This window comes from Blennius ocellaris (assembly GCF_963422515.1).
Source record: "Blennius ocellaris genome assembly, chromosome: 11".
In the NCBI taxonomy this organism is placed as follows: domain Eukaryota; kingdom Metazoa; phylum Chordata; class Actinopteri; order Blenniiformes; family Blenniidae; genus Blennius; species Blennius ocellaris.
This window is the reverse complement of record NC_137660.1, coordinates 7423841-7450790: the sequence shown is the minus strand read 5'-3', so window position 1 is coordinate 7450790 and position 26950 is coordinate 7423841. Positions and strand designations below refer to the sequence as shown.

General features: G+C 45.1%; 3 protein-coding genes across 4 annotated transcripts; all 3 read left to right on the top strand.

The window, feature by feature from the left end:
* Positions 1-2921: 2921 nt before the first annotated feature.
* On the top strand, positions 2922-12223 carry snx22 (sorting nexin 22). Its single transcript, XM_080505369.1, has 7 exons — positions 2922-3128; positions 4633-4716; positions 7924-8028; positions 9039-9133; positions 9945-9977; positions 11554-11621; positions 11722-12223. The coding sequence occupies exons 1-7, from the start codon at positions 3066-3068 to the stop codon at positions 11817-11819; spliced, it is 546 nt and encodes a 181-aa protein (XP_080361495.1). The 5' UTR covers positions 2922-3065; the 3' UTR covers positions 11820-12223.
* A 2733-nt stretch (positions 12224-14956) lies between these two features.
* On the top strand, positions 14957-22037 carry adpgk (ADP-dependent glucokinase). Of its 2 annotated transcripts, none has more exons than XM_080505218.1 (8): positions 14957-15063; positions 17011-17247; positions 17591-17816; positions 17903-17965; positions 18048-18168; positions 18249-18445; positions 18963-19061; positions 19175-22037. In XM_080505218.1, the coding sequence occupies exons 2-8, from the start codon at positions 17030-17032 to the stop codon at positions 19733-19735; spliced, it is 1485 nt and encodes a 494-aa protein (XP_080361344.1). In that variant the 5' UTR covers positions 14957-15063; positions 17011-17029; the 3' UTR covers positions 19736-22037. The 2 variants fall into 2 exon arrangements, with proteins under 2 accessions (XP_080361344.1, XP_080361343.1); XM_080505217.1 differs by having other exon boundaries at positions 19172-22037.
* A 783-nt stretch (positions 22038-22820) lies between these two features.
* Positions 22821-26512, top strand: ppib (peptidylprolyl isomerase B (cyclophilin B)). The gene is made up of 5 exons (XM_080505382.1): positions 22821-23019; positions 24428-24541; positions 24685-24778; positions 25462-25646; positions 26365-26512. Exons 1-5 carry the CDS (start codon positions 22891-22893, stop codon positions 26485-26487), a joined length of 645 nt encoding a protein of 214 aa, XP_080361508.1. The 5' UTR covers positions 22821-22890; the 3' UTR covers positions 26488-26512.
* The last annotated feature ends 438 nt before the right edge of the window (positions 26513-26950 follow it).

The following is a 26950-nucleotide window of genomic DNA, read 5'->3' as shown; positions in this document are numbered from 1 at the left end:
TTTTGAGTTCAACTGAGTGTTTCTATTAGCGACACGGAGGCGACACCGACTTCCTCTCTGTTGATGTGCACCGTATCTGCCGACGCTGACTTCAGACAAAGACTCTCAGGAGCCGTAGTAAAACGCAAGTGACGGTTATATTTTTACCCCGCCGTGATCCGTGACTCCATAAGGTCACGTATGTCCTCGTATATATGCTGCCCTCAGCCCTTCCTCGCAGGCTCAAACTGAAAACACAGTGGGCAACAGCAGGAAGGGGAAGATATAAATCCCATGACGACGGCTCACAGACGGGGCATGTGACTCTGGGTCAGAAAAAATCCTGAAAATCTGTGTGTGTGTGTGTGTGTGTGTGTGTGTGTGTGTGTGTGTGTGTGTGTGTGTGTGTGTGTGTGTGTGTGTGTGTGTGTGTGTGTGTGTGTGTGTGTGTGTGTGTGTGTGTGTGTGTGTGCTGGGAAGACAAAAAGGAAAATTGGGTGAGTCGGATAATGGGAAACGCAGCGTCAGCCGGGTCGTTGTGTTTCTCACTTGTTCCTGTCTGACGGTCTGAAATGTGGCCGTGGCCCTCAGAGGATGTGAGTAGAGACGTGTGCCGACCGGTCCGAGGCTACATCCCTTTATTTACGTTGTGTCTCCGGCTCAGTAAATGGAAGTGAACCTGGATTTGAAAGTGCGTTGTGAAGGTTGGTCACTTTAAAACTCAGTGCCAGTAAATTATCACTCACAGTCGCTGTTTTGCTTGCTGTAGGTTGGTTTCAATATTAGTTTTTAAATCCTACCCTATATATATATATATTTATTTTTTTTATTTTATTTTTTTATTTTTCCCCGTATATGAATATTGAACATGAATAGAATTCTGGCTGAAAGTTTATTTTGGACAAGTGAGCGACACATGAAAATATTCAAAACAACAAAACAAAATGAAACACAACACAACCCAACGGACACACAACAAAACAAAACAAGCAACGCAAAAAAAACCAACTATTAGTGACCCAGCATATCCAAAAAGTAATAGGATGACACGTAAGCTTATTTACGCCAACTCCTCCACTATCAGTCACTCTGTACCTCCGTCCCATAGTTTTTTGTGTACATATTTACAAATGTAACATGAACTGTGGATTGTGTATGTAAATATGTTCTTTCTTTTTTTTTCTAAGGCTCTGATTAATACTTTATGTCTAAAATCCATGAAATAGATAATCATTGTCCATGCTTGGCATGTTGATATGGTCTTTGTAATTCTTCTATATTCCAAAGACTTCTTCAGAATTCTTCACAGATTTAATGCTTCAATAATAAATAGTGCAAATACTGTCGTCTTTTTAAAGGTGTGTGTTTGGGTGTTATGCATTTACGCAGTTTGCATAGTGACATGAGGTTACCTAGAGTCGACCTCATATAGTTGTGTACATAAACTGCAGGTAAGCAGTTCAAGGACACTCGTGCGTTATATATTTATGTAAGACTGCAGGAAAGTATTAAAAGGTATCGAGTGTTTCATTTGGATCCAAAAAAAAGAAGCTGATGTGGTTAAATACGACCCGAACCCACTTATTGGGGTTAGGTTATTAATCATGGACTGATTATTTATCTACTTTTTGTCAATGTACAGAACAAAGAAACAGAAATACAATTAGAACAGTGAGTGTGAGAGCAGACTTATAATGATCCCATGTTTTCAAATGTTTTGATAAGTTGCACTTACAACATAAAACTTATCAAACATATTGAAACGCTACAACAAAGGCTTCTTTCTATGAGTGTGTGTGTTCATTTACACACCCATCGGCCTCAAAGTGTGTTTTCAGGCCCCGTCGGTCTTGCTTTGCGCCACAAGAGCTGCGTCAGATCCTCTTGAACTTCGAGAAGCAGATGTTGAAAAGCACGACGTAACCAAAGATCATGTGCAGTCATTATTTGACTGTGTGGGAGGAAACAGGAGTCGATACCTGGAGAATAAACACACATGCACAGGGAGAAAATGCAACTCAGGACATTCTGAAGCTGATGTTTTATTGTTGAACAGAAGGAGTCTGGAGTAGCCTGCTTCTGGAACCAAAGACCAACTCAGCCCAGAAATGATAGAAAATAAAAATAAAGAAAATACACTAAACTTCTTAAAGTGAGGCGCTTCAGGGGAGACACAGCAGAGAAATCTGTGGATCATGGAATTGCCCCCAATTAAATTAAATTAAATTAAATTAACTTAATTTTAAAATTGAATATAATTAAATAAACATTTTAAAATAAAATAAAATAAACATTTTAAAATTAAACTAAACATTTTAAAATTAAATTAAACATTTTAAAATTAAACATTTTTAAATTAAATTAAATTAAATTAAATTAAATTAAATTAAATTAAAATTACTTTTATTAAAACACACACTTATTCAACTCTGATTTTATTGTGGATGCAATAAAGCTGAATTAAAAAGAACACAACAGTATCAGACTATCTTTAGACTTGCTGGACATTTATGGTTCGAACAATTGTTAAAACCCTTTTTTTGGGGGGGGTGGGGGGGGGGTCGTAGGTTTATGTCACAATGTGAGTCTACATATTAAAGAGAAACGTCAGTATTTTTGGCTTTAACTCAAATTGGACTCAGAGTCTTCCTCTTTGAGAAAACAAATCACGCTGTGTTGATGCAAAGCAATGTTTTTATCTGTGATTGTGACGAGCAGACGACCAGATACAACCTGTTGACGTCTGCAGAAGAATGTCGCTCCACACGTCCAGGGAGACGAGCGTCCCAACAGGGAGAGACAGCGGCTGCGCATGACGATCGCGTGACGCTCCACAGTGTCCCCTGCTCCTTTAAATGTTGAACCGCACCTTTCGGAGAGGCTCGAGCTCTCCTAACGTCCAATTAGTGTGTAGGTGGAGCGGAGTGCGCGCGGCGGAGCGCACAAGGAAGCGCGCGCGGTGTCAGGTAGTTTTTCAGCTTATCGGTGCAGAGGAACCGTGTGTTTGTGTTTTTGCTGTAAACAACAGCAACAATCTGAAAGTTAAAAAAAAAACAAAAAATAACTCCCATGACAAGCGTGAGATCATGATTGAAGTGTCGATACCGTGCATGGAGAAGGAAGAGGACGATTCCGGGAAAAGCAAAAAGGTGAGGACTCTTCTGTTTAATTCTCGTTTCTTCTACATGACATGGAAATGAAAACGCGACCAGACACGGTGACATCATCCTACTTTGTATTATTCGCCACTGCGACGTGTCCCGCTGGAGCTTCCGTCACCAGGTGTGTCCGTTTACCTGCAGAGAGAAAGTGATCCGAACCGGATCCTCCGCCGACACTTTACTTCCAGTGGAAGCACAACCGGCTGGAAATAAAGAGAAATAATTCCAATTTTCTAATGAGGTTGCTTTAATTAAAACTGTAAATACGCTGTAGTAGTGAACAGGGGCGTGTCTAGAGACTTGTGGGGAAGAAACACCTTGGAGGTCTGAAATGAAGCGTCATGTACAGATACCAACACACAGCTTAAATTATACCAATAAGATAATAAACCCTCATTGTGAATATTGAGACAATATTTCCCAGCTTAAAAAGTTGCAATCTAACAACTAAACTGGACAAGCCTCTAAACAGACAGGGGTGGGGGTGGGGAGGGCAATTAAGACAACAACTTCCGCTAACACAACAATTTTGCCACTGAAAATGCAACTCCGTTGTTGTGTAAACGGAGGAAAACACAACTTTCTAGAAATGCTCAGGCTACATAGATGGTGGAAATGCTGCCACTGCTTAAGCCACCACTGCTGTAGTAACTAGTTCTTCTGCACATGCTCGAGTCGATGGATGACAACAACAACAACAACAATGGCGGTATCCGGAGGGGCAGGACTCCCAGCTTTATTTATTCCCAATGCAGCAGTTGCTCTCCTCTGCAGGTCGCCCATCAAAGCAACAGATAAAAGAAGCTGTTCAGATTTCCACTCAAGGATTGATAGAAACAGAGAACTTATGGCAACAAACTGTAGGGGGCAGTACTGAGCACAAAATCACACAGGCAAGCCAATTTGAAAAATAGTGAAATATTTTTAAATGATTATAGAATTCAGTGTGTTTTTGTAGCTGAAAAAAATGGCCACCACACACACACACACACACACACACATACACACGAGTTAATACAGAGGATTAGACAACTCGGGAAACTTGAATCCACAACCACTGATCTTATATTGGTACTTTTAAGTATCAGTGATGTGAACTTCAGATCAAATTACTGTGAGTGAAAGATTTTACAGAGGCCACCATGTTCCACCAAGATGACCTCCTCCTCCTCCTCCTCCTCCTCCTCCTCATACTATTTAACCGCTGTCCCATTAAGCTGCTGGACACATCCTGTTTTTTGTATTTTTTTTTTATAAAAAATTTTCATTCATTATAATTTCTCCCTTCTAGAACCTGTTTGGGTCATCCAGAGAGCGAATCAGTACTATCTATCAATACTATCAACATGTGACTGACACAATAGCAGTCTAAAGTAATTGTTAAAATAAAATCTATTCTACGTTTAGCGCCATGTTTTGATCCTCCGGTGAAGCTGAATTGCTCTTTACCAACCTGTTTTAAGTGTTTTTCCTTTGTTTTTTTGTCCTGCAGCTTTTCAGGGTTGAGGTGCTGTTTAATGAGCGGAAACACTTTGTGCTCAGAAGAAACAGTGAATTCTACAGTCTCCACAGAAAGGTGCGTACAGTGGACCTGCGAGGGGAAACTATTATATGCTCTGTTGTTGGGATTCACCCATACTGATACCGGTGTGGTATCCGATACAACACTGAATACTTGTACTCAGAAAAAGATCCCCGACACAACCGACGGGCTGGTACCCAACCGAGACCATGCGATGGAAGCGGCTTTGAGATTAATATTGATGACAATGACTATAAAGACACTGTAGATTTATTGTGTTCTGCAAACCTATCAAGAGGAGGAGAACGTGAGTTCATAGAACTCCGGCAACTTAATCACCTTCAGAGTTGCTCTTCACTTCAACAGCTCCATGGATCCAGGGGGATTTTACCGCGAACCATGCTACATGCTACATACTAACTGGTTTTGGGCCTCACACGCCAGCAATGCTACATGCTAGACACGGGTAAAGTATGTGAGCCAGAGCGTGTGGCGGCCACAGCGAGCCCTGTGGGTGTAGGGTCTGTAGTACACATGGGACGGTGCGTAGACGGACGCTAGGCACTGCGCTACGCGTACGGTAGACGCAGTAGCACACTGGAGCCTTCGAGGCTGTTGGAGACGTACGTGGGAGGTGATTCACGCCCACTCATAGCCTTTGCAAGTCGTTCGTGTAGCGAGTAAATTTAACCATATTGGCATTTAATAAGTATTTATGTCGGCACTCGGTATCAGCAAGTAACTAAAGGTACTTGTATTTGTCCTCTATTCGTCATCCTGACTTCCTCTGGTCCTCTGTGTAACCCCACCCCCAATATTACATCTTCTGTCACCCTCTCCGCCAATTCCTGCTGCTGAAAATCCCCCTCCCCCCAGCATGATGCTGCCTCCACCGTGATTCACTGTCAGAAGGACTTTGGTCAGTTGACGATTGGCACCTGTTTGTTTTCAGGCTAGAAAGTCCAACATTGTGGTGCTTTCACAGCAGTTGGTGTCGACCAGGGTGACGCTTTGCAGACGAGACCAGAACTTTCCGGCAAGAATTTTTTCTTGCCGGAGAGGCGAAAACACGTCTACTTCAGGAGCTGGCTCTTCCTGCTCATGCTCCAGGAAAGAAAAAAAAAACAAAACCTGGTCTCGGTCGTGTGCAGACAGTTCTGTGGACCGTAAGGCTTGGCTTGGAAAGACTGTAGGGACGCGGCTGACGGGAAGATAGACGTCTCGAACCCCAAAACTAACAGAGTGGTGATCCGTGATTGCTGCCCGACGTGCCTGATGGCCTTCATGGGCATAAGTATGGCTTGTTTTGCTCTGTGCTCTGATATGCACAGTTAAGTATGGTGCCTTTTTATGACGGCAGACGTGACCACTTCTCTAAATCGTGTCCACACAAGTGAATTCACCACAAATGAGCTGTGGGAACGTCAGAGGATGATCAGCAGAACCAGGAGGAATCCTTTGACTTGGCTGCTATTGTGTAGATTATTCAGGATCATTCAGAAACGAATGAATTGAATCCATTGTGGAATTAAGCTGCGGCATCATAAAATGTGGATTCAGTGAAGCACTATGGGGACTTTGCAGATAACTGTACTTCAGTCACCCGTGACGCCGTCATGCCACACTTCCTCTCTGGGCACGCCGTCATATGCTTTCGCCAAATCTCCCTCCTTCTGGCCTCGTCTGTACTTCTCCGTCATCATTCTCACAGCAAAAAATCACTTCTGTACCTCTTTTTCCTCTTATTAATCATTCATAGTCACCTTTTCTATTGAGAGAGCCTTTAACTTCAAGCAGAAAAACTAGAAAATGGATGTAAGAAACAGACAGAAATGTGCTTCAGGTGTCAGCTGTTATTAGTTTTCATTCAGATATGGAGAAATGAGTTTTAACAAAGTGAATTCTCAAGTTTTTCTATTGATTGGCTGGTTTGACCACAATTGTCCTGAACGATTGAGCAAAACATTCCTAACATAGGAAATCTTGAACGCCGACACTAAACAACACACTAATAAAACTTTGTGCAACAGCGACTCAGTCTGTCCATATGGATGTCCCTGTACTTCCATAGATCTGTGTATGAGTGTGTGGTTTCATTACAAAAACAAACGGAACCCACTAGTGGTGTAACATCTAAGATATGTGACGACTTTCTTTTACATAAAATGAAGAATAAGTAAATTAACCAGCTCCAGTTGAGCATAAATGCAAATGTTCTTTTTTTTTTTTTGTAAGTTTGAATTTGTTAGATTGAGAAGAAAGCAGAGAACGGGCAAATGAAAGTGACTGAAGTTGTGAAGAAATGAAAATCAACTACATACAAATTCAACCGGCTGAGACTTGTGACTTTTCTTCTGTTATTATGACTTAAAGAAATAAACAATTTATGGCATTATCTCTGAAATGTTCATGAGTGGTGCTCTTTAGACAATGACAACACACATTATGTGACACTTCCATTCACATAAAGTATGTCACATAATGGTTTGTTTGGATAACACAGCTCGATAGAAAAGCAACATTAAGCGCCATCTACTGGAAACAAACTGTAACCTCACCTCTGATGGGGTTACACGTCACTTAGTCCCTGCTTATGTTTCTCTAGGAGTTTAAATGACGCCATCAATGACTATAAATGACTGTCGTCACATGAGGACATTTTAAGAAACTAATGACATTTGATGTGATTTAACAACAAATAGCAAGTTAGTAGATCCAAATTAAACTCAAATGATGTAAATGGCCATATAAGTGCAAACGATTAAAATGTATTGTTTGTATTCATCAAAGATGCTGTGAAACTTTTTAAATGTATTTAAAATTTGTTGGAAAGTGTCCAGCTGACTGAAATGGCACTATATTTTACAACTTCGAGTTTAAAAACATCTCTTAAGAGGCTAAAGTTCTCACTGGATGTCTTCAAAAAGCTTTCATGGTCCTGTTATGTCATCCTTATCATCATGTGGGGTTAATATCCTGCAAAAAGTGACGTGTTCTGTAACTTTAATGGACTTAAAGTGGCATCGTGGTTAGTTTTAACAAGAAAAAGCAGGAAGGAACCTACTATGGTGACTTGTCCCATAAAGGGTTAATGTGGCTGCAGTGTGTGGGATTCTTTGACTAAACTTGTTGCAGGTTCTGACATATCCTAGAAATCCCTTCAAGTTGAAATAATAAGATATTCCTTTGAAGATGAAGCTTTAACTTTAACAGACTTTGTTTTTGCTGAATCGGCGGTTTCTTGATGTGTCCCACCCACAGCTCAGGAAAATCATCCAGACTCCGGATTTCCCGAGCAAAAGAAACCCCCACCTGAGGACCAAGCCTCTGGAGCAGAGGAGGCAGGAGCTGGAAGATTATCTCCAGGTACACTCGTGTAAAAACAGTGAAACGTAATCGTGTTTTTTACCCAGAAGTCTTTGACCAAAACGCCAGAATTGAGGCAAGCGAGTCATATTTTCCTCCATGGTACCATGGCGAATGAAAAGGTTGACGAGAATGGATCCCTGTTCATCAATAATGACGGTGATCTGACAAAATTGATTCCTTCAAAAAAACAAAAAAAAATGGCCGCCGGTTTCGTTTTATCACTAAGGGCTCATTTACACGGCAATGAGTTCAAAGTGAAAGTGCAAAACTTTCATTGTGCTTTTGGGGGTCTGTTTACACGACAACGTTGCTCAGAGCCACTGAAAAGGAACTTTTTGAAAAACGGCTCCCAAGGCGGTTTTTCGAAACCACTTGGACTCCGTCTCCGTGGAAACAAGAGGAAACAAGAATTTCTAGACATGCTGCTACTACTGTGCACCACGGCCGTCGTAAATACTGTAATTTCCGGACTATTGAACACACCTAGATATAAGCCGCACCGTCAATGTTTAAAAAGAAAGAAAAAAAAAAAAGTACATATACAGGCCGCACTTGACGATAAGCAGCAGGTGTCCCTGCTGTAACGGGAGGAATTTCACGGCGGGAATGTGAGGATTGCTCGTGTCTTCATAGATTCCTACAACTCCGTCTTTCACAATGCGGGAAAACTAAAATGTGTTTGACACCGCTGCTCTAATGTGCAGTGAGAAATCTTTTCATTTATATTCCTTGAAGAGCAACTTGTCAAAAAAAAACCCAATTTTTTTTTTCTCCCCAAAATACAAATCGAAATGAATTCACAAAGTCTCTCGTCTCCTGGATTGTGGTTTCCCAGGAAACAAGCCGGCTTGATCTCTTGTTTCCCCAGTGGGAACACCCGCCATGAAACGAGCAGAAACCTGGACTCGGAATCACTTTACGTCTGTGACCAATGAATTGGATGTGATGTACGTCTACGTGTTTCCACCTTCTCGTCAGGTCACCTGAAGAATACGTTTGTCTTGCAGGACGTCATCTATCAGAATGAGGACGTTCCGCAGGTGCTGCTGGACTTCCTCCACCTCAAACACTTTCACACGGGGAACAAGGTCGGCAGCATGGAGTGAGTCTCTCTGTCTGTCTCTGTCTCTGTCTGTCTGTCTCTGTCTCTCTCTCTCTCTGTCTCACTCTGTCTCTCTGTCTGTCGCTGTCTGTCTGTCTCTCTCTGTCTGTCTGTCTCTGTCTGTCTGTCTCTGTCTCTCTCTCCCCCCACCCCCCACCCAGAGATGTTGGGTTTTATCCAGAGCTTCTATTTTGGGATCGGGGCAATGCAGCAGCGTGATAAAACTTCAGAAACATTGCCGACAGCGATGAGGAGCAGCAGCTCTTCGTCACCGAGGACATTGACAAGTTGATTTTAGTTCGATGATCAGGTTTAATTCTCATTCCGAGCATTTTCTCATTCGAAAACTAAATCAAACAGGGTTTAAAGGTGTGAGTGCTTGTCTGCAGCCCAGCAAACCACCACCATTGATTTTATTTATTTATTTATTTATTTATTTATTAAGAGTAGTGGACACAGCACTGTGAAACCTGACAAATCGGTGATGCTGTCATGAAAGATGCTCGACGAGCATTAGTAAAAACACCCATAATGCAACAGCTGTAGAAGTTTTTTGTACATCTCACTGTGTTTTGAAGGCTTCATTCAAAATGGCTTCTTGTTGAGATTGTAGTCGTTTTTCCACTCTGAATCGTTTGGTCGTTGTGTAAATGTCCACATTTTCATCACGTACGTTCTGCACCACAACAAAGGAAACCATTAAAGTTGAACTCTCAAGGTTATTGTGACCGATCCGTCCCAGTCCGGATGAAACTGGGCTGGATGTGGTTCCCGACGCCACCCATCTAACAGTTTTCTGCTCTAATTCCAGATCACTTGATGACTTGGACAGCCAGGACTACAAGTAAGGTCTTTTTCTTGAATTTGTCATACTTCTGCAGTTTTGTGCAAAAAAACTAAATCTACAGATGAATATATTATGTTGACATTGACTGGAAAGCTCTGCACATGTGCGACGAGAAGGACAATAACAACGATGGCGGCCTCCAGAGTGTCATGACTCCCAGTCCACATTCCCCTGAGACTTGGTTTTATAGTTAGGAGTCAGTAAGTAATCCAATATAATATAACAATAACGATCCAACTTCGTCAAAAGCCTTTGTGCTCGCCATAGTTAAGGTTTCTCGCTCATTGTTCTCTGCGTGTGTGGTTTCATTACGAAAAACCAAATCGCACCCACTCGTCATTAAAACAGCGTTTTCAGCATTTCTGTGGAAACGAACATTGTTTTCAAAACGTTGCCCTGTAAACATGGAACTTTTCTGAAACAAAGACGCAAATGCAACGCGTTTTAACTGGAAACACTGTGGCGTGTCGGAGTTAAAGTCCTAGTGAAATGTAAAACACTACTTTGCAAAAACTGATAGTTGGGGTACTGCTTCTAAGGTTTCTCCGACTCTGCCCCACCTCTGTTGTCGCATAACAAAGTTATTTGAATTTTGAATCTCCAGCCGAGGAAGTCGGGGGAATCCTTCTTCGTGGGCGTGACGTCAAGAGATGTGCAGATCTCCATCTGTTGTGTTTATATCGGCTTGTTTCCCTCTTAAATATCCAAGTTTTAACAGTGTTCTGAAGTTATAGTCGGCGTTTTATGAGCCTTGACGAAAGATTGAGCCTGGAGGAGACCGAGAGAGGAGAAAAGGAGCACAGGCGGCGGATCAAGTAATACCTGGACTCTTCGGTGATTCCGCGCAGTTGGAAAAGCGCTTCAACGTGATCCAGGAAGCCGGGTTGTTCTGCCAAAAGTCAGGACGCCTCAAAGCCGCGGTGAAAACTGGCGGCTGCTGAGGCTGAGGAGACGAGGAGACGAGGACGAAGCGTCTTCTGCTTCCTCAAACATGTTCCAGACGGGGTCACCGATGGCAGAACGACACATTCTGTGTCTTCTTCATCAATCACTGGGTTTGAAATGCCCGATGACGATGAAATATCGTTAAATTGAGCCTCTTCGTCATCAAAACTCTGATCCTCCATAATATAAACACAACTTGGGCGTGTGCACAACCAGTGACATCACTCTATTATTGTCAGAAGCTCCGCCCAGCAGCGAAAATACCGCTGTTTATCGGCTATTTTCTCGCAGATTGCCGTGTTTTAACATTTTACCCTTCGGCCAGTTGGTATAAAAAATGTCCCTAGAAGCGACAGCCAGAGTGTTTTGGAGGTCGAATTTTCATTTCACTAGGACTTTAAGAACACACAATGGAGAGAGAAGTCGGGTTCATTGACTGGCAAAGACTGAAAACTGAATTCTATCTCATTCACCCTGACACACACACACACACACACACACACACACACACACACCACAATCTGAAAGCGAGGTTGCTTGTCCGGTGCAGATCAGCTTTCTCATCTTGCATAAACTCTAAACCTTAGTGTGAAAACCTCCTCAGTCTTGTCTCTGCTTCCTCTCCCAGCTATCAGACGCCGTATCAGCGAGTGGTGGGATTCTTCCACGATCCTTATCTCTCCGATGGCACGTCAGGTGGGAAAAGAACATCTTCGACCGATACGTCATGATGCACAGTTGTACAATATTCAGTTGTGGGGAATGGCAGGTTTAAACCCTGAGCGGTGTCTTGCAGGTCTGCCGGACGTTGTGGTCGACGGGGTTCTGCAGGGTTTTTACACGCCGGACGTCAGCTTCACTGCGCCCCGTCCACTTCCTCCTGTCGAGGCCTGAACATCAGCCCCTCAACAACACGATGCAGTCCGAGCTATCAGGGAACGCGTCAGCCGGTGGAAAATAACATATACGTGTAAAAAGTATGCCTGAGGCCCGTGGGAGTGAAAGCCAGCACCTCTCTGCTCAGTGTGCAGCAGTTTGACAGTAACGTGTTCAGGATGAAGTCCGTTTGAAGACAACTTAAAAGAAAATGACATATTTGGACCAAAATCGGACTTCATATTAGCAAAAATAGTTTTTTTCAATGTCTCTTTAGCTCTGATGACTTTAAAGTGTTTTTAATGAGTCTTTTTATATTACTTTTGTCAGTTTTGGGCTTATAGGGTTTCTGATTCTGAAGCATGAGTGTACAATTTCCCATTTTAGCTTTAAAATCATGTAAATATGAAGTCTTTTTTTAATACCACACAATGCTTTTATACATTTGTATTTTAATAAAGTTATAATATGAATTATAGAAAAGAATGAAGTGTGTGTTTCTTAATAAATGGAGAAAATGACAATCATACTAAGATGCGATATTGATAAGGTTATCCTGGAACGGTTTCCTCTGTGATTTCCAGTGGAAAATCTCTGCTGGAGGCTACGAGACATTTGATCACCGTGAGCCTACGGGTGTGGGATGACATGACTGTCATGTAACTTTACAGGCACACGAACTGTAGATCCAGTTTTAGCCCCCCCTCTTAACCCTAAACCCCCCCTCAGGTGCCACTCCTTGTGTCGACCGGGAGCAAAATACTTGACGTGCAGGAACAAGCGCTGGAGCCGGGACACTCACACACTCTCTTCTTACTAAAAGACATGAAGTGGAGTTTTGCTGCCATTAGATCAGCCGACTTCACGCTCGGTTCACTCTGAATTCTCCAGCGCCTCTCGAGTCCTCAGACTTCTTCTTACAGGTCAAAGAGTTCCCATCACACAGCGTCGGATGATTTAATAGCAGCTGGTTGTACTCCTTGAATATGAGCTCTTTCATTGAACTAATGAAGGAGTACTAACAAACGAGTAGTATTATCAACTGGGCTCATTTCTCCTAAATTATTGGATCCGATTATCACGCGAGATGATTTTTCCGTGTGTGTGAAAAGTGTGTCAAAGTGTATGTAAAGGAATAAAAATGGGCACTTGAAATGTTCACTGTACAATATAGACACTAATATGTGGGGACATTTAAAAAAAAAAAAGTAAAACATTTTTATTTAAATTTAAACTCAAAACATTTATACCATATACGCTGTAGACTCTGCACATTATCATCCAGACAATTATTTCACTCGTTGCTTACTTTCGTCTAGTAATTTATACATCTGAGCAAAGAAATATGACTAATTCACATGGATGAGAAGCCACAGGATCATTTTAATGTAATTCAAGCATTTGCACGATCAGAAAGAATCCTGTGCCCCTATGTGCAGAAGAACATAGAACAGTAGAATATACATAAAGAACTGCACTGTTGTACCGCCCAACAGATTGATTAATATTTCAGATGACACTCGGAGAACACTTGAGAGGAGGTGAAGGTGGAAAATCATACAAAAGCCGAGTTTGATCTTCAAAATACTGAACAGGAAAGAAAGTTACAATAACTTCTTGGTTGACCTAAATATATGTCAGCGATGTGACACTTTCTACAGAAATCTTTAACAGTGAAACGTATTCCCAGATTTTCCTGTGAAGCTACCGTCTACGGTGAAGATAATTTAAATGTGACGCACTCAGGAGGCTCGGTACACCTTTTTTTTTAAAATGCGGTTTCCCAAACAAAGCAGATGGGATTTTGATGTAAAACACAAAATAATCTTCCCTCTTTAATGCCACAAGGCTTCATCGTGATACTTTCTAACTTTCACGAGTACTTTTCTTTTTTCTTTTTCACTATTCCTGTTATTATTGCACATATATTGCCCTCTATTATTTATTTTTGTAGAAAATAATACTCTTTTTTTGTATTTTATGAGGATTGCAGATAATGGTCACTTGTGAAGTGGCAATAGCATCATAATAGTGTTACAACGAATTTGTGAGGGGACAAATGCATGCATAGGGTGCAGAAAATTCCATTATCTGAGGATGAAATCAAAGAATTTCAGTTCTTTCAGCAGATCTGGCAACATGATTAAAGATAGAACTTAAGGATATAATTCTGGACATTTCAGGGTTTTGTAGGAAGTCCATTTTAAAAATGCTTCAATAATAAAATTGCTCAGAGTCTGGATTTATTTGAACTTGTTTAGATTAGTGTTGTGGTTAAAAACTCTTGCATCACAACAAGAAGGCTGTGGGTATAGAGTCCAGGCCTGGCATCTTCTCCAGGCACTCGTGTCTCCTTCCAATCTATTTGGAGAATTTTGAATTTCTCATAGCTGGGAGTACCCTGACTTTCTCTATTGTTCCTGCTCGAAATAAAGTGAGTATTTATTCAAATATGTTGAATTGCATCAACATGTTTATAGACTCCTTATTTGCACTAAGAAATGGCTTGTATCTGGAGTTGTTAAAAATAGTTTTTCTTGACGTGTTAATGGCCTGAGTTTGACACTGTTCAAAACGTCGTGTACTATGATGGTGCGACCTTTACGTGTCATGGTGAAAATCAGTGTTCACCTCAGCCTGCACTCGGTACATACAAATAGCCTACATTGGTCCAAGTTAAGCTTTTAGAAGTGCTTCTAATCGTAGTTAAATCACATACAAATGAATTTACTCACATTACTACAGTGAATGTTACTCATTTCAAAAGCTCTGATTTTTCGTTTAATTTGCTGATGCTCATAAACAACAGATACAAACAGCTAATGTACATTTTAGTGAAGTGTGACTGCACAGTTTACATCAGGATGGTCATAATCTAATACATGCACAAGGATGAATATGCTTGGTTGAAATAGCAGCTGAGATTAAGTTTCCTGTCCTGTCAATCACAAGCTTTACTTGAACGCAGCACGCAGCCCGGAGCGGCGCATGCGCAAAAAGCGGCGGACGGAAGCCGCTGCTCTGTGCTGGCGGTGCTGATCCTCCGGTGTTCCTCCGCCCTCCTCCTCCACCGCCCCTCCTCCACCTCCTCCTCCTCCTCCTCCTCCTGCTCCTCCAATGACTGGTACCTACTGACGCTCACTTCTTCACCGAGCTGTCCTTCCACCGGCGGGATCCACCGGACTGGGTGCCCACAGAGTGCCTGCGCCGGACCCCGGTTCCTCTTCCGGAGTAAAACTAACTTGAAGCCCGCACGGTGTCGGTACGTGCCGCTAACTACTCACAACTGTGCGTCGGCTTTTGGCTGCTTCCCTCCCCCCCGAACCCCCCCCCCAAAAAAAAACCTGAGGTCGACTTAAGGTGCCTGCGTGTCGGATTACGTCGCTAAATTGGCTGAACCTGTCTGGCTCGCGTCAGCTTATCTGGAAGAAAGTAGCAAAGAGACCGCTGCTGCTGTTAGCCTGTTAGCTTAGCAGACCGAACGTGTCCACGTTAGCAGTAACTTAACCCGGTGAGCCCTCCCTCTTACCGGGGACAGGAGCTGCAGGTCTGCCCCCGGTGAGCCCTCCCTCTTACCGGGGACAGGAGCTGCAGGTCTGCCCCCGGTGAGCCCTCCCTCTTACCGGGGACAGGAGCTGCAGGTCTGCCCCCGGTGAACCCTTCCTCCTGTAACATATCTGGAGCTCTGCCTCTCCACACGTTTGCTTCAAACTGCGAACGATCCACTAAACTTTTCTTAAATTCAGCCATTGGAAGGGCCTGATTGTTCAGTTGGAAGTGTCCACTCCAAGAATTAAAGTTCACTTGAAACTAAATCGAAGCGGTGGAGTTTAAAAGATCTCGTGTCTGATTTTTCACAAGTCCATTAAATGTTTAATCTGCTTCTAGAACTCGATTTCTATTTAAAGAGACTTGATCAGGTCTAAAAAAAACCTTCAGGGGACCATACATTGCATATAGTCACTGTCATATCAACACGCGCAATGTACACGTCACAAAACACTGGCAATGATTTGTTTCATTGCTCTGAAAATAAAAAAAAATTACAATTTAAATGCAAAAAAATAAGTGCAATCAATTCACCACATGAGGTGGTTCGCTCATTTTTAAGTTTTCATGAATTGACAGTATTAAGTGTTTAATATCTCGTGGCCACAAAGCAAAGGTCAAAAGCAAATTATGGAAAAATGTACAACAAAAACATGAACAAGATGTTTACATTTCTGAGAAGCTGCGGGTGAACATGTGATGGAGGGGTAAAATAAACTGCTGGTGCAATTTAGGAGCGAGAGAAAGAGCACTGTGATAAACACACCCAGGATATCTGTCCTTTACCTGGTTAACTCACCCAGACATACCCGATCACGATAAGTGTTCATGTTCACATGGGAGGGGTGGAGTTTGCAGCGTCTGTCCAACAGCAAATGTCGAGAAATCCTGAAGAGCAGCGATGGAAGACAAAGTATTTCCAGAAAATGTAAAGAATTCAAAGACATCCACCCGGCTCCAAGCAACCACAGCCAGAAAGTCCCCGATATGTTATTGTGTAACCCCGTGAGATTATACGACAATATAAATGGACGTCACGACACCGATCACTCAATTTCATTTTATTATGGCACAAACGTGTCCTATATTTTCCATTGAGGAATTTTGTTTTAATTCCTCTCCGATATGTGTGCGTGTGTGTGTTTTATTTACAAAAAACAACCAACAGCGCCAACTTGTGGCCTGGCAGGTGAACTACAGTAAATGTTTCGTCTGGATGCGTCTGTCGGTCACTTTCTGGTTTGTTTTGTTTGTTCAGGCTTGGCATCACTGACTTTCTCTCTGGAAGCTCTTGCTGTCGGTGTTTCGCCACACTGCCACCTAGTGGCCAAAAGGAGGAAGCAGCTATTGTTTCTTTAGTTTCTTTCGATGCTGTGTTTTGTTTCTGTTGAGGGTCGACTGTGGAATCGGAGAAATCTATTCTTCAACCTGTCGTGTGCAGTTCGTCCGGCGAGTGTCTTCCGGCTCCTGAGAAAGCGGCGGCAACACAAAGCGATGAGTGTGATGTGACGGGAAGGACTGACCGGCCCTTGTGTTGTGTGTGTGTGTGTGTGTGTGTGTGTGTGTGTGTGTGTGTGTGTGTGTGTGTGTGTGTGTGTGTGTGTGTGTGTGTGTGTGTGTGTGTGTGTGTGTGTGTGTGTGTGTGTGTGTGTGTGCACAGGAGTGTGTGTGGGAGCATCATGTGGAGGAAGGCTTCAGCAGCGGCCCTGCTGGCGTTGGCCGTTGGATATTTCTACTACGGCAGCCCGGAGCTGCCGGAGCACATCCTGCGCTACGTCAGCCTGCCAGGCCTCCAGACGTCCGCGCCGCCGCCGAGCAGCCTGGAGGAGGTGATCTCCTCCGCCTGGGAGGCGCTCATAACCCTACCCAGCCGGCAGTGGAGCAAAGTGGCAGTGGGGTGAGTCACTGGGCGGCGACGCTTCATGTCTCTGTTTTTGTTCCCGTCGTGGTGTGGAGAGAGAGAGAGAGAGAGAGAGCGAGCGTCTGTCACGGTTCAGGGTAAATCTATATCCCCCACATTGCATCGTCAAACAGAGAGCGATGATCAGACAGAAACAGGATTTTATTGCACGGGGGGGAAAAGCTGAAGTTGAAGAAGTGATAGGGTGAATGAAGGCGGGGCCACAGTGACAGGAGGGAATGAAGGTGGGGCTACAGTGACAGGAGGGAATGAAGGCGGGGCTACAGTGACAGGAGGGAATGAAGGCGGGGCCACAGTGACGGGGTGACTGTGTCTGCAGGGTGAACGCCTGCGTGGACGTGGTGGTGTCGGGCGTGGGCCTCCTGCAGGCGCTGGCTGTGGACCCCGGCGCCGGCTCAGACCACGAAGTGCTGCACTCCAAAGAGGACCTGAAGGAGGCCTTCATCCACTACATGGGCCGCGGGGCGGCGGCCGAGCGCTTCTTCAGCGACCAGGAGGTCTTCCACAGGATCGCCCGCGCCGCCGCGGAGTACCCCGGTGCGAAGGCAAGGCTCGCCCCCCCCACCCAGAGCTTCGCCGATGCCATCAGGTCTGTGGTCGCTTGTCTGACGGTTCTGTTGTGCTCCTGCAGCTGTACGTGGGAGGAAACGCCGCCCTCATCGGCCAGAAGTTCGCCACCTACCCCGACCTGATGGTGCCCGTCTCAAATCCCTTCTCTTAAGTTCTTCATAGAACCTACAGAACCTTCCCTCAGCGTGACTGTCTCCCGCCCACAGGTGCTGCTGTGCGGCCCGGTCGGTCCGAAACTCCACGAGATGCTGGACGAGCAGATCGTCGTCCCCCCGGAGTCCCTGCAGGAGACGGACGAGTACCACCTCATCCTGGAATACAAAGCAGGTGAGCCGCCCGGCGGGTGTCCGTCTCCTCTGTGAGATTGGGCAGGTGACAGAGCGATGTGTTCCCCCCCCCCCCCGCAGGTGAACAGTGGGGCTCCACGCAGGCGCCGCAAGCCAACCGCTTCATCTTCTCCCACGACGTGTCCAACGGTGGCATGAGCTCGCTGGAGACCTTCGTGGCCAGTCTGGAGGAGTTCCAGCCCGACCTGGTGGTCCTGTCGGGGCTGCACATGATGGAGGGGCAGGGCCGGGCGCTGTGGGAGCAGCGGCTGAAGGAGGTCCCCCTCTTTATTCCAAAGTCTCGTCGCTTCCTTTTCAGTCGTTTACACATGAAGAAAGAGTTAATCACCTCTCAACCAACCAGACACCAGCAATTTCTCATTTCTACTACTACTCAGGGCTGCATGTTATTTTATCACTTTCAGATTAGAGACTTTTTTTTTTTTCAAACATTTGCCAGCTGCACATTTTGTGTATTTAAAATCCAGCTGCCGACATCAAGTTTACTTTGTATGTATGTTCACAGTTCAATTTTGCTGAAACGTCTGCTGTATCGGGACGTCGGCAGTAAACCTTCCGTTAAAAACACTATTAATTCAGTTCAAATTGCAGCATTTTGACATCTTGATCTCAACATTTAATATTTCACAAACGCATTTCTAGCACATGTCTATAAATTGCAGTAGTTTCTGAGGGAACAAACTAAAAAAAAACCATCCAAACATGAATCAGAAAAAGCAGCGTGGTCATTGGACGCGGGGGTTTGCGTTGACCGTCACTTTGTCTCGTCCGCAGGCGGTGGCGGCCATAGCTGACATCCCCAGAGACATCCCCATCCACCTGGAGCTGGCGAGCCTGACCGACAAAGACTTCATGAACAGCATCATGCAGGAGGTACATGTGGCGAAAGGAAGACGTGCCCCTCCCCCCTCCCCCCCTCCCCCCACCGCCACCCGGAGCTCCACCGATGTGACTAAAGCCTTCCTCTCTCTGCTTCTCGTTAGCAGGTTATGCCCCTCGTCAGCTCCATCGGGCTGAACGAGCAGGAGCTGCTCTTCCTGTCCCAGGCGGGGGCGGGGCCGCACGCCGAGCTGCCCGCCTGGAAGGGCGTCCCCGACGTGGGGCGCGTCAGCGACATCCTGCTGTGGATCCTGGAGCGGCACGGCCGCAGCGACCCGTCGTCGGAGGCCGACCTCACGCGCGTCCACTTCCACACGCTGGCCTACCACATCCTGGCCACGGTGGAGGGCCACTGGGGCAACCAGGCGGCGGCGGTGATGGCGGGGGCCCGCGTGGCCAGCAGCCAGGCGTGCGGCCTGCGCTCGGTGGACGTCGGCAAGGTGGAGCTCAGGGCGCCGCTGGAGTTCTCCAGCTCCCACGGCGAGCCGCGGGAGGCGCTGAGCCTCGACCCCGCCGAGCCCGTCACCGTGTGGCGCCGCGGGAACGTCACCTTCCACTTCACGCCGGTGCTGGTGTGCAGGCACCCGCTTCGGACGGTCGGGCTCGGGGACGCCATCTCGGCGGAGGGACTAGTTTACTCCGAGGCGAGGGGCCCGCAGCCGTTCTGAGGCCGCTGTGCCGGAGAGGGGCCGGGAGCCACGTGACTCGGCCCGCCGCCTCCTCCTCCTCCTCCTCCTCCTCCTCCTCCTCCTCCTCCCCCCAGGCTGGGCCTGAGCCAGCGGCGAGGAGAAGCGACTCTATGCACGGCGCAGAGCTCCTCGAAGCCATCGACACAAAACTCCAAAGAATTCCCCGGGCTCAGCTAATTGACCTTGACCTGCATATCTCCAGTATGCCGTGCCTTGAGAGAACAACACTTTGTCATCATCGAGTCGTGGGACGAACTGGAAGTGCTCCGGTCGCCGCGGTAACCGCCGTGTCGTCGGCTTCTCGTCGGGAGAAAACCTCCAGAAGTCATCCCACCACAGTATTTCTCAGCGTCTGACTCGGAACACGTGTCGTAACTCCTCTCTCTATACTTGATGTTGTTTCTTATTTGTCCCGAGAGGATGTGATGACTGCTTTTTTTTTTTTTTTTTTTATGTTTTTTGACCAAAAACACTCCCAAAACTTAAAGATGTTTGGAAACGCAACATCTTTCCTTTCTTCTTTAATCACACTTAAAAACTCTCAGATTATGGAGCGGATCCTCGTATGTGTACGTAGTGACACTCGGCGAGCTAATTAACATAGATCTGCTCGATTAAAGCAGCCGTAAGCCACATTTTATCAGGGTTACTGTACTTTTGCTCCTATCTGTTCTTAATTGTACAGCCTCAGCGTCTTACCGTTTCTCTCTTCATGCAAAGTTGATGGGATCAAAAAGCCTATTAACAGTCAACAGATCCAAAAACCTGCTCTGTTCTGGATCTGCTGACTTTTTACCCTCATTCAAAGAAATTCTATTTTACGTTTTGGGGTTTTGTTTGTGGATACTGGCCCCGACATCGTCTTCGGTCTCTCTGTGTGTTTACATGACATTTTCAAGTGAAAATTCTAAGCTTTTGTTGAGTTTTGCGTGTCCGTTTTCGTATGGGACCTGGGCGTTTCCACCCGGAAATAGTAACCCTGCTTCGTCTGTCCATACAGACGTCCACCACCATTGTTGTTGTTTATAGCGTATTGTTCTCTGCACAAGTGTGTGTGGTTTCATGACAGAAATAACCCACGGCACCCGCGAGTGGCCCAACATGAAAGTGATATTTTCAGGGTTTGTGTCATTTCTGTGTCAACTGACATTGCCATGAAGACGCTAAACTTCTCCGAAATGAAAACTTGAAACTTGTGTAAACGGGGCCTTTATCCACTTGTCAGCACTCTTTTTTTTTTTTTTTTAAGAGAAATCCAAACTTGAGAAATCCTGACATGCTAACGCATCCTGTGTTGTCGGACGAAATGCAAAGCCCTACTGAGCCTTTATTAACGTACATCTTATCCGATACCCTTTAAAAACATACAGACCAGAAATTAACTACCGTATTTTCCAGACTATAGGTCACACGGCTGCTTATTTTGCTGGTCATGTGGCTCAATATTTACGATAAGAAGGGATTTACTTATCAGTGACCACTCGATAGCAACCACTAGGTGGTACTGTGACAACAGAATGCTGCTAAACTAACTACGACCTCCAAGATTACCGTATTTCACTGATATCGCAAGAAAAATATCGAAAAGAAATAGCTACAGATCTCAATTTAAGCAAAGATTTATAGACAGCTTGTTTGCCGAAGATTATTTATGCAGAAATGGATATCTTGTACACTAGTGCAAATTATAGGTGTGTTTTATTGTCCAGAAAGTATGGTCATCCTGTTACGGCAAAACCCAACTGTCATTTTCTAGCAACTTACTGGAGGAACAGTTGTTAGAGTCCGGGAAAACGACCACGAATCTCAAGTTCTTCAAATTCATCAGCCAGAAGTGCTCAAAATGATCTTGGAGTTGCCCCGTGACGACACTGCCCATCGATCCACCGTGAGCCTCCTCAGCTCAGAAAGCCACCCCGCCTCCTGACCAGTTGTTAGTTGACGCACCTGCATTGTGGTAGTCGTACAGTACTTAAGTGTCAGAACTGTGTTTGTATACCTCAAAACTGCCTCAAAAAGGCATGCAATAACAATAATAATGGAGTCTTAATGCAAACGTACAAGGAAAAGGAACTCTGCATTTTGTCAAAACAGAAGTGTTTTTTGTTTTTTTTTTTTGCACTAGTAGACGTTGCAGGTGAATGTAACCTTAACTGCGAAGCCCGATGTTTAGCAAGTACAATCTGTTTCTCATTACACACTCCGTGTCTCATGTTATGATGTAACTGTTGACAAGTCTCATTTATTTGTAGTTTGTCATTAAAAAAAAAAAAAAAAAGTGTACACAGTCTTGTTTGGTTGTGTTTGTGTGGATTATTTACCTGTTTGTCCCCATTTAAACATTTAAAATGAACAATTTTCAATAGAAATCATCTCCAATTTTTTTGTTTTTCATGCCTCCATAAATCAGGTACACCTTTTTTTGTTCCTTCTTGGATTCTCATTAGCATTATTTTCCAAATACCATACATGTACAATATTGCTGTAAGGCAGAGGCTCTCAAATAGAAAAATATGAGTCAAGGGGAAACCTTTTCCTAATTTTTTTTTTCATGATTCAAAATAAATAAGGGGGGAAGGATCTACTCCTTCAAACAAAGTTTTCTATATGAATTTGTTGAAAGTGCAACAGAGACAACAGTGGTATATAGACATAATGACCAGCAGGATTTCACGATTTTCTCTTCCCACTTATCAAGGCTCATGTTAGGGGGGGAAAAAAGACATTTTATTTTGTGAAGTCATGAATTAACGACGTTGAATCACACAGCTCTTCCTCCGTCCGTTGCGTGTCAGAACAAGTTGGATTTCCTGGATAACTGCGCACATTCCTGAGCGCTCTCACGCGTCTGCCTCTGATTGGCTGAATGGCCTCCCGCTTGCTGAGCCAATCGGAGCTCTGTGCGTCCCTAAGCCCCGCCCCCGGTGCTGTCGTGGAGACCGCGAAGCTTGGCAGCTCGGAGCCACAGCGCGGAGGAGAAGCGGCCGCGGCAGCAGTCTCCTCCCCGGATACGGCTCTCCGTCCCCCGGATACACGGCCCCGGCACTCCCGCCCCCCGCCCCCCGCCCCCCGGCCTATAAAGAGGTAGCAGGACTGGCAGGCCGTCCCCTCCGGGTCGTTTGGCTCCTTTGTTGATGGTTAGACTGTGCGAGAGGAGGATGAAGTTCCTTGTTGCTGTCACGGTCATCGTGGGATCCCTGATCTTCTTCACCTTCCCCGGAGGATCGTCCGCGGAGAAGAAGGGCCCCAAAGTAACGGCCAAGGTAGGGGGCGTTAGCCGGCCGCTAGCTCCCGGTCCTGGAGGGAGGAATCGGTTCATCCCGGCCGCTAGCTCGCAGCTAGCCCGCCGTGCTAACCGGGTGCTGCAGAGCCACGTCACTAAGATGGCCCTCGGTTTTTAACCCTCACTTCTTCCTCCAAAGCACAAACACGATCCTCGATAACTGAACCGATCCTCTGGCTGGACGCCGGGATTTCCAGCTTGTATTCATGCACATCGTTATTCGACGCTCCTCTGCCTCTAGCTGTTCACGTGAAGCTGCTCGGGCCTAAAATCCTCCCTCATAAGAAAATCACTGCGTCCTATCAAGACGGGTTTAATCTGACCTGTGCGTCTAACCCCTAATCTAACCCCAAAGCAAACGGACATGTAATCCAGGGTGACAGGGCAAATTTGACTAAGCAGAATGTCCTGCAGGCATTTTTTTTTTTTTCTACTCGAGGAATGACGAACAGGATATTCACTTATTGTGCTGTTTTGTTTTAATTCCTCCAAGGGTCCTGGTTTCATTCACGTGAAACTTTTGGGCATTTATGCTTTCCTTGAATTCCCCCCCCTTTTTTTTTTAAGATAAAATCATCTGTCTCTCTGTTTGATTCTGATTGGCTATTGTGTGCATGCAATTTTACACCAGCCTCCAGGTACGGCTGCAGAAATGTAGTGTTTTCTCTTAAAACATGAGTTTCACAAACCATTAAGTAATTTTATGTAGAGGGAAATGAACATGGTTCCTCTTGACCATGACTAGAACAAGAGGGCGACTTGGGGAACTAAACTGCACTTTTTAAAGGGGTCATATGATGCAAAATTCACTCCCCAACAGTTTTCCAACAGTAATCCTCCCCCCATACCTGGAACGACGCCCCAGAAGTGAAGAACGTGTGTCCTCTCTCTCCCCTGGCCTGTTCCAGGTTTTAAAAAGTGTGTTGCTCCAACCAGCCAATCAGAAATCAAACCCTATATAGCGTCATCTCGGGGTTTAGCCAATCACAATCGATGTACGCTCCTCCCTTTGACCCTCCCACAATCTGCCCTGGCACATGGCACCACGAGGGGAAGTACTTCCTCCTCTTCCCACAGATGGGCATGTGTGGGCGGAGCCAGTCCAGCTCACACAGACACAGCAGATTCTGAATGCAGCTCCTATGATCCAATATTCAAATGGATGAAAATCACGGAAAATAAACTTTGGGGTAATAAAATTTGACTAACGTTTTTGGACCAGCGAGACCATGTGAAAGTGTTGATATGACCCCTTTAATGAAGCTACTGATTTTCAAATGTAAAATATCATTTATAAATGTGGTATATATATATATATATATATATATGCCACATTTATATGGTATATATATGAGTGCCTTGTTGACTGTGTTGCTTTTCCTTGGTAGGTTTTCTTTAAGATTAAGGTCGGAGATGAAGAACTTGGAACGGTGGTGATCGGGCTCTTCGGGAAAACTGTTCCCAAAACGGTTGAAAACTTTGTCGCCCTGGCAACAGGAGAGGTGAGAAACCTGTGTCCTACAAGCTGCTGCCATGTCCCCAGTTCATGGAGTCTAAAGTATAAAATGCAAGCGGCACGTCACCATAGACTCTTTTCAGTGGCGTCTTTTTTTTTTTTTCTTCTCCTCCTGTTTGATCTGAACAGAAAGGATTTGGCTACAAGGGCAGCAAATTCCATCGAGTCATCAAAGACTTCATGATCCAGGGTGGAGACTTCACCAGAGGAGACGGCACCGGAGGTGAGATCTGTGTTTTTTGACCCCCCCCCCCGACAATGTGGGTATTTGCGTAGCGGATATTCATCCAATTTCGTTTAGCCTCGACGTTGTGCTGTCAAACTGGGCGTCATATCAAGGACTATTAGTTCTGTGTCGCACTGCGTAGCCTGTAATAAAATGTTAGTCCGAGTTGTTTTACGTCAGAGTGACACCAGCTGCTGGTCTGGGGGCGCCGTCGCCCCACACAAACACTGACCAGAGAGGAACGTAAAGAAGAAACACGGCTCGTCGATTAGTCCGGCCCAAAAGCGGAGCTTGCGCTGCTTTAGCCTGTGGTGGCTAGGCTAGTTAGCTCGTGGCTAACGGGTAGCCAAAAACAATCGAGATGTGTGTGTGTATATAGTCTTCAGACCAGATAACAATGAGTCTTCCTCACTACTCCGCGTCCGCCCGTAAGATAGTTTCCAACTTTTTAATTTTTGCGGCTTAATTCTTCTGATTCGCGCGGTTAGCTTTTGTTTGCTTGCTACCCAGGTTGCATTGCGCGCTACGTCACGTCCTCCAACCCCGCCTGCCGGAAACATCGTTCGTAATTTGTAAAACCGATGTTCCCCCCCCCCTGAAGAGACTCTGGTCCGGATCAAACAGGGGAATGTGAACGATTCATTTATTTATTCATTTCCCGTTTGGTTTTGTGCGCGAAGGTAAGAGCATCTACGGAGACCGTTTCCCCGACGAGAACTTCAAGCTGAAGCACTACGGCCCCGGCTGGCTCAGCATGGCCAACGCCGGCAAGGACACCAACGGCTCCCAGTTCTTCATCACCACCGTCCAGACGACTTGGCTCGACGGGAAGCACGTCGTCTTCGGCAAAATCCTGGAGGGCATGGTGAGCGTCGGTTCCATTACTTCACTTGGGGTTTGCTGCTCCCTGAAGCTCCTCTCCGTTAGTTTCACTTCCACTTCACTGCAGAGAACATAAGGCCTCCAACCTGGTCCCACCAAGCAAGGAGCTTATAGAGGATTTATACAGGTTTTTTTTTTTTGACATTTCATTGTATTTTGCACCAGAATGTTTCAGTAAATTTGACTTGTATGTTGAGATTGTAATCATTTTCAGTACCGACTGTTTGATCTTGTAATAATATCGACAATTTGATTCCATACACTGCAAAACAACAAAGAAAAACTTGTAAAAAAGTGTAAATTTAAAGTTTATTATAGCAATGTTTTACCAGTCTGGTTACTCAGGATGAAACTCTGGTCCCTGTGGTGCATTAAATCTTATTTAATCATTATTTTGCATACATCTTTTATACATGTGGGTGTGTGTGTGTGTATATATATATACACATCTCTGCATGAGTTCAGTTATGTGCTTTTAAATCAATATCGTTCATTCAATATCAACTGGTCCTACAATTAGAATTGTTTTTTTAACCAATTAATCGATAAAAAAAATAATTGACAGATTAATCGATTATTAAAATAACCGTTGGCTGCAGCCCTCGTCTCCAGCATCCATCTGAAATGTAGATTATACAAAACAAAAAAGGCTGTCCGGATGCCGTTTATTTGACATTCTGATGGCCGTTTCCTTCCTCCAGGACGTGGTGCGCGCCATCGAGCAGACGAAGACGGACGGCCGCGACAAACCTCTCAAAGACGTCACCATCGCCGACAGCGGCAAAATCGAGGTGGACAAACCGTTCGCCGTCCCCAAAGAGTAAATTGATTTAAAGAAAAAAAAAAAAATGGACTGGTGGGAGGGATGGGTCGCTGGTGGGGGGAGGGGGGGGGGGGGGGGGCACTTTGGGGCAGGAGTCTTGGGTCATCACTCGGCGTCAAGCGGCTGCTGTCTTAACACACCGGAAGAACAGACGACGACACTCTGGGTCCATTCAAAGAAACCGAGGAGCATTCCAAAGTGCACTGAGCTGTTCGTTGTTTTGTAAAAAAGAGAGGGAGAGAGTGACATCTGAAATAAAGGTTTCACATTTTGTTAAAATGGCGTGTGAATTGTTTTTTTAACGCGACTTTCTGGATTGAATTGGGAGTTCAGCTCGACGTCCACGACAACGTGTGACGATTCATCTTGTGACCACTAGAGGTGCTATAACCTGGAATCTGCGATGGTCATCATGCAGCCTTGAAGACTTCTACAGGCCAACAGATTGGAGGTGTGTGTGTGTG

Excerpts from the sequence above, each read along its gene's own strand:
- adpgk (XM_080505217.1), top strand. The coding sequence starts at position 17,030 with ATGTGGAGGAAGGCTTCAGCAGCGGCCCTGCTGGCGTTGGCCGTTGGA. Across the intron at positions 17,248-17,590 it reads TGGAGCAAAGTGGCAGTGGG|GGTGAACGCCTGCGTGGACG; the intron begins GTGAGTCACTGG and ends CTGTGTCTGCAG. Across the intron at positions 18,446-18,962 it reads GGGAGCAGCGGCTGAAGGAG|GCGGTGGCGGCCATAGCTGA; the intron begins GTCCCCCTCTTT and ends TCTCGTCCGCAG.
- snx22 (XM_080505369.1), top strand. The coding sequence starts at position 3,066 with ATGATTGAAGTGTCGATACCGTGCATGGAGAAGGAAGAGGACGATTCC. Across the intron at positions 3,129-4,632 it reads ATTCCGGGAAAAGCAAAAAG|CTTTTCAGGGTTGAGGTGCT; the intron begins GTGAGGACTCTT and ends TTTGTCCTGCAG. Across the intron at positions 8,029-9,038 it reads AGCTGGAAGATTATCTCCAG|GACGTCATCTATCAGAATGA; the intron begins GTACACTCGTGT and ends TTTGTCTTGCAG.
- ppib (XM_080505382.1), top strand. The coding sequence starts at position 22,891 with ATGGTTAGACTGTGCGAGAGGAGGATGAAGTTCCTTGTTGCTGTCACG. Across the intron at positions 23,020-24,427 it reads GCCCCAAAGTAACGGCCAAG|GTTTTCTTTAAGATTAAGGT; the intron begins GTAGGGGGCGTT and ends TTTCCTTGGTAG. Across the intron at positions 24,779-25,461 it reads CAGAGGAGACGGCACCGGAG|GTAAGAGCATCTACGGAGAC; the intron begins GTGAGATCTGTG and ends TTGTGCGCGAAG.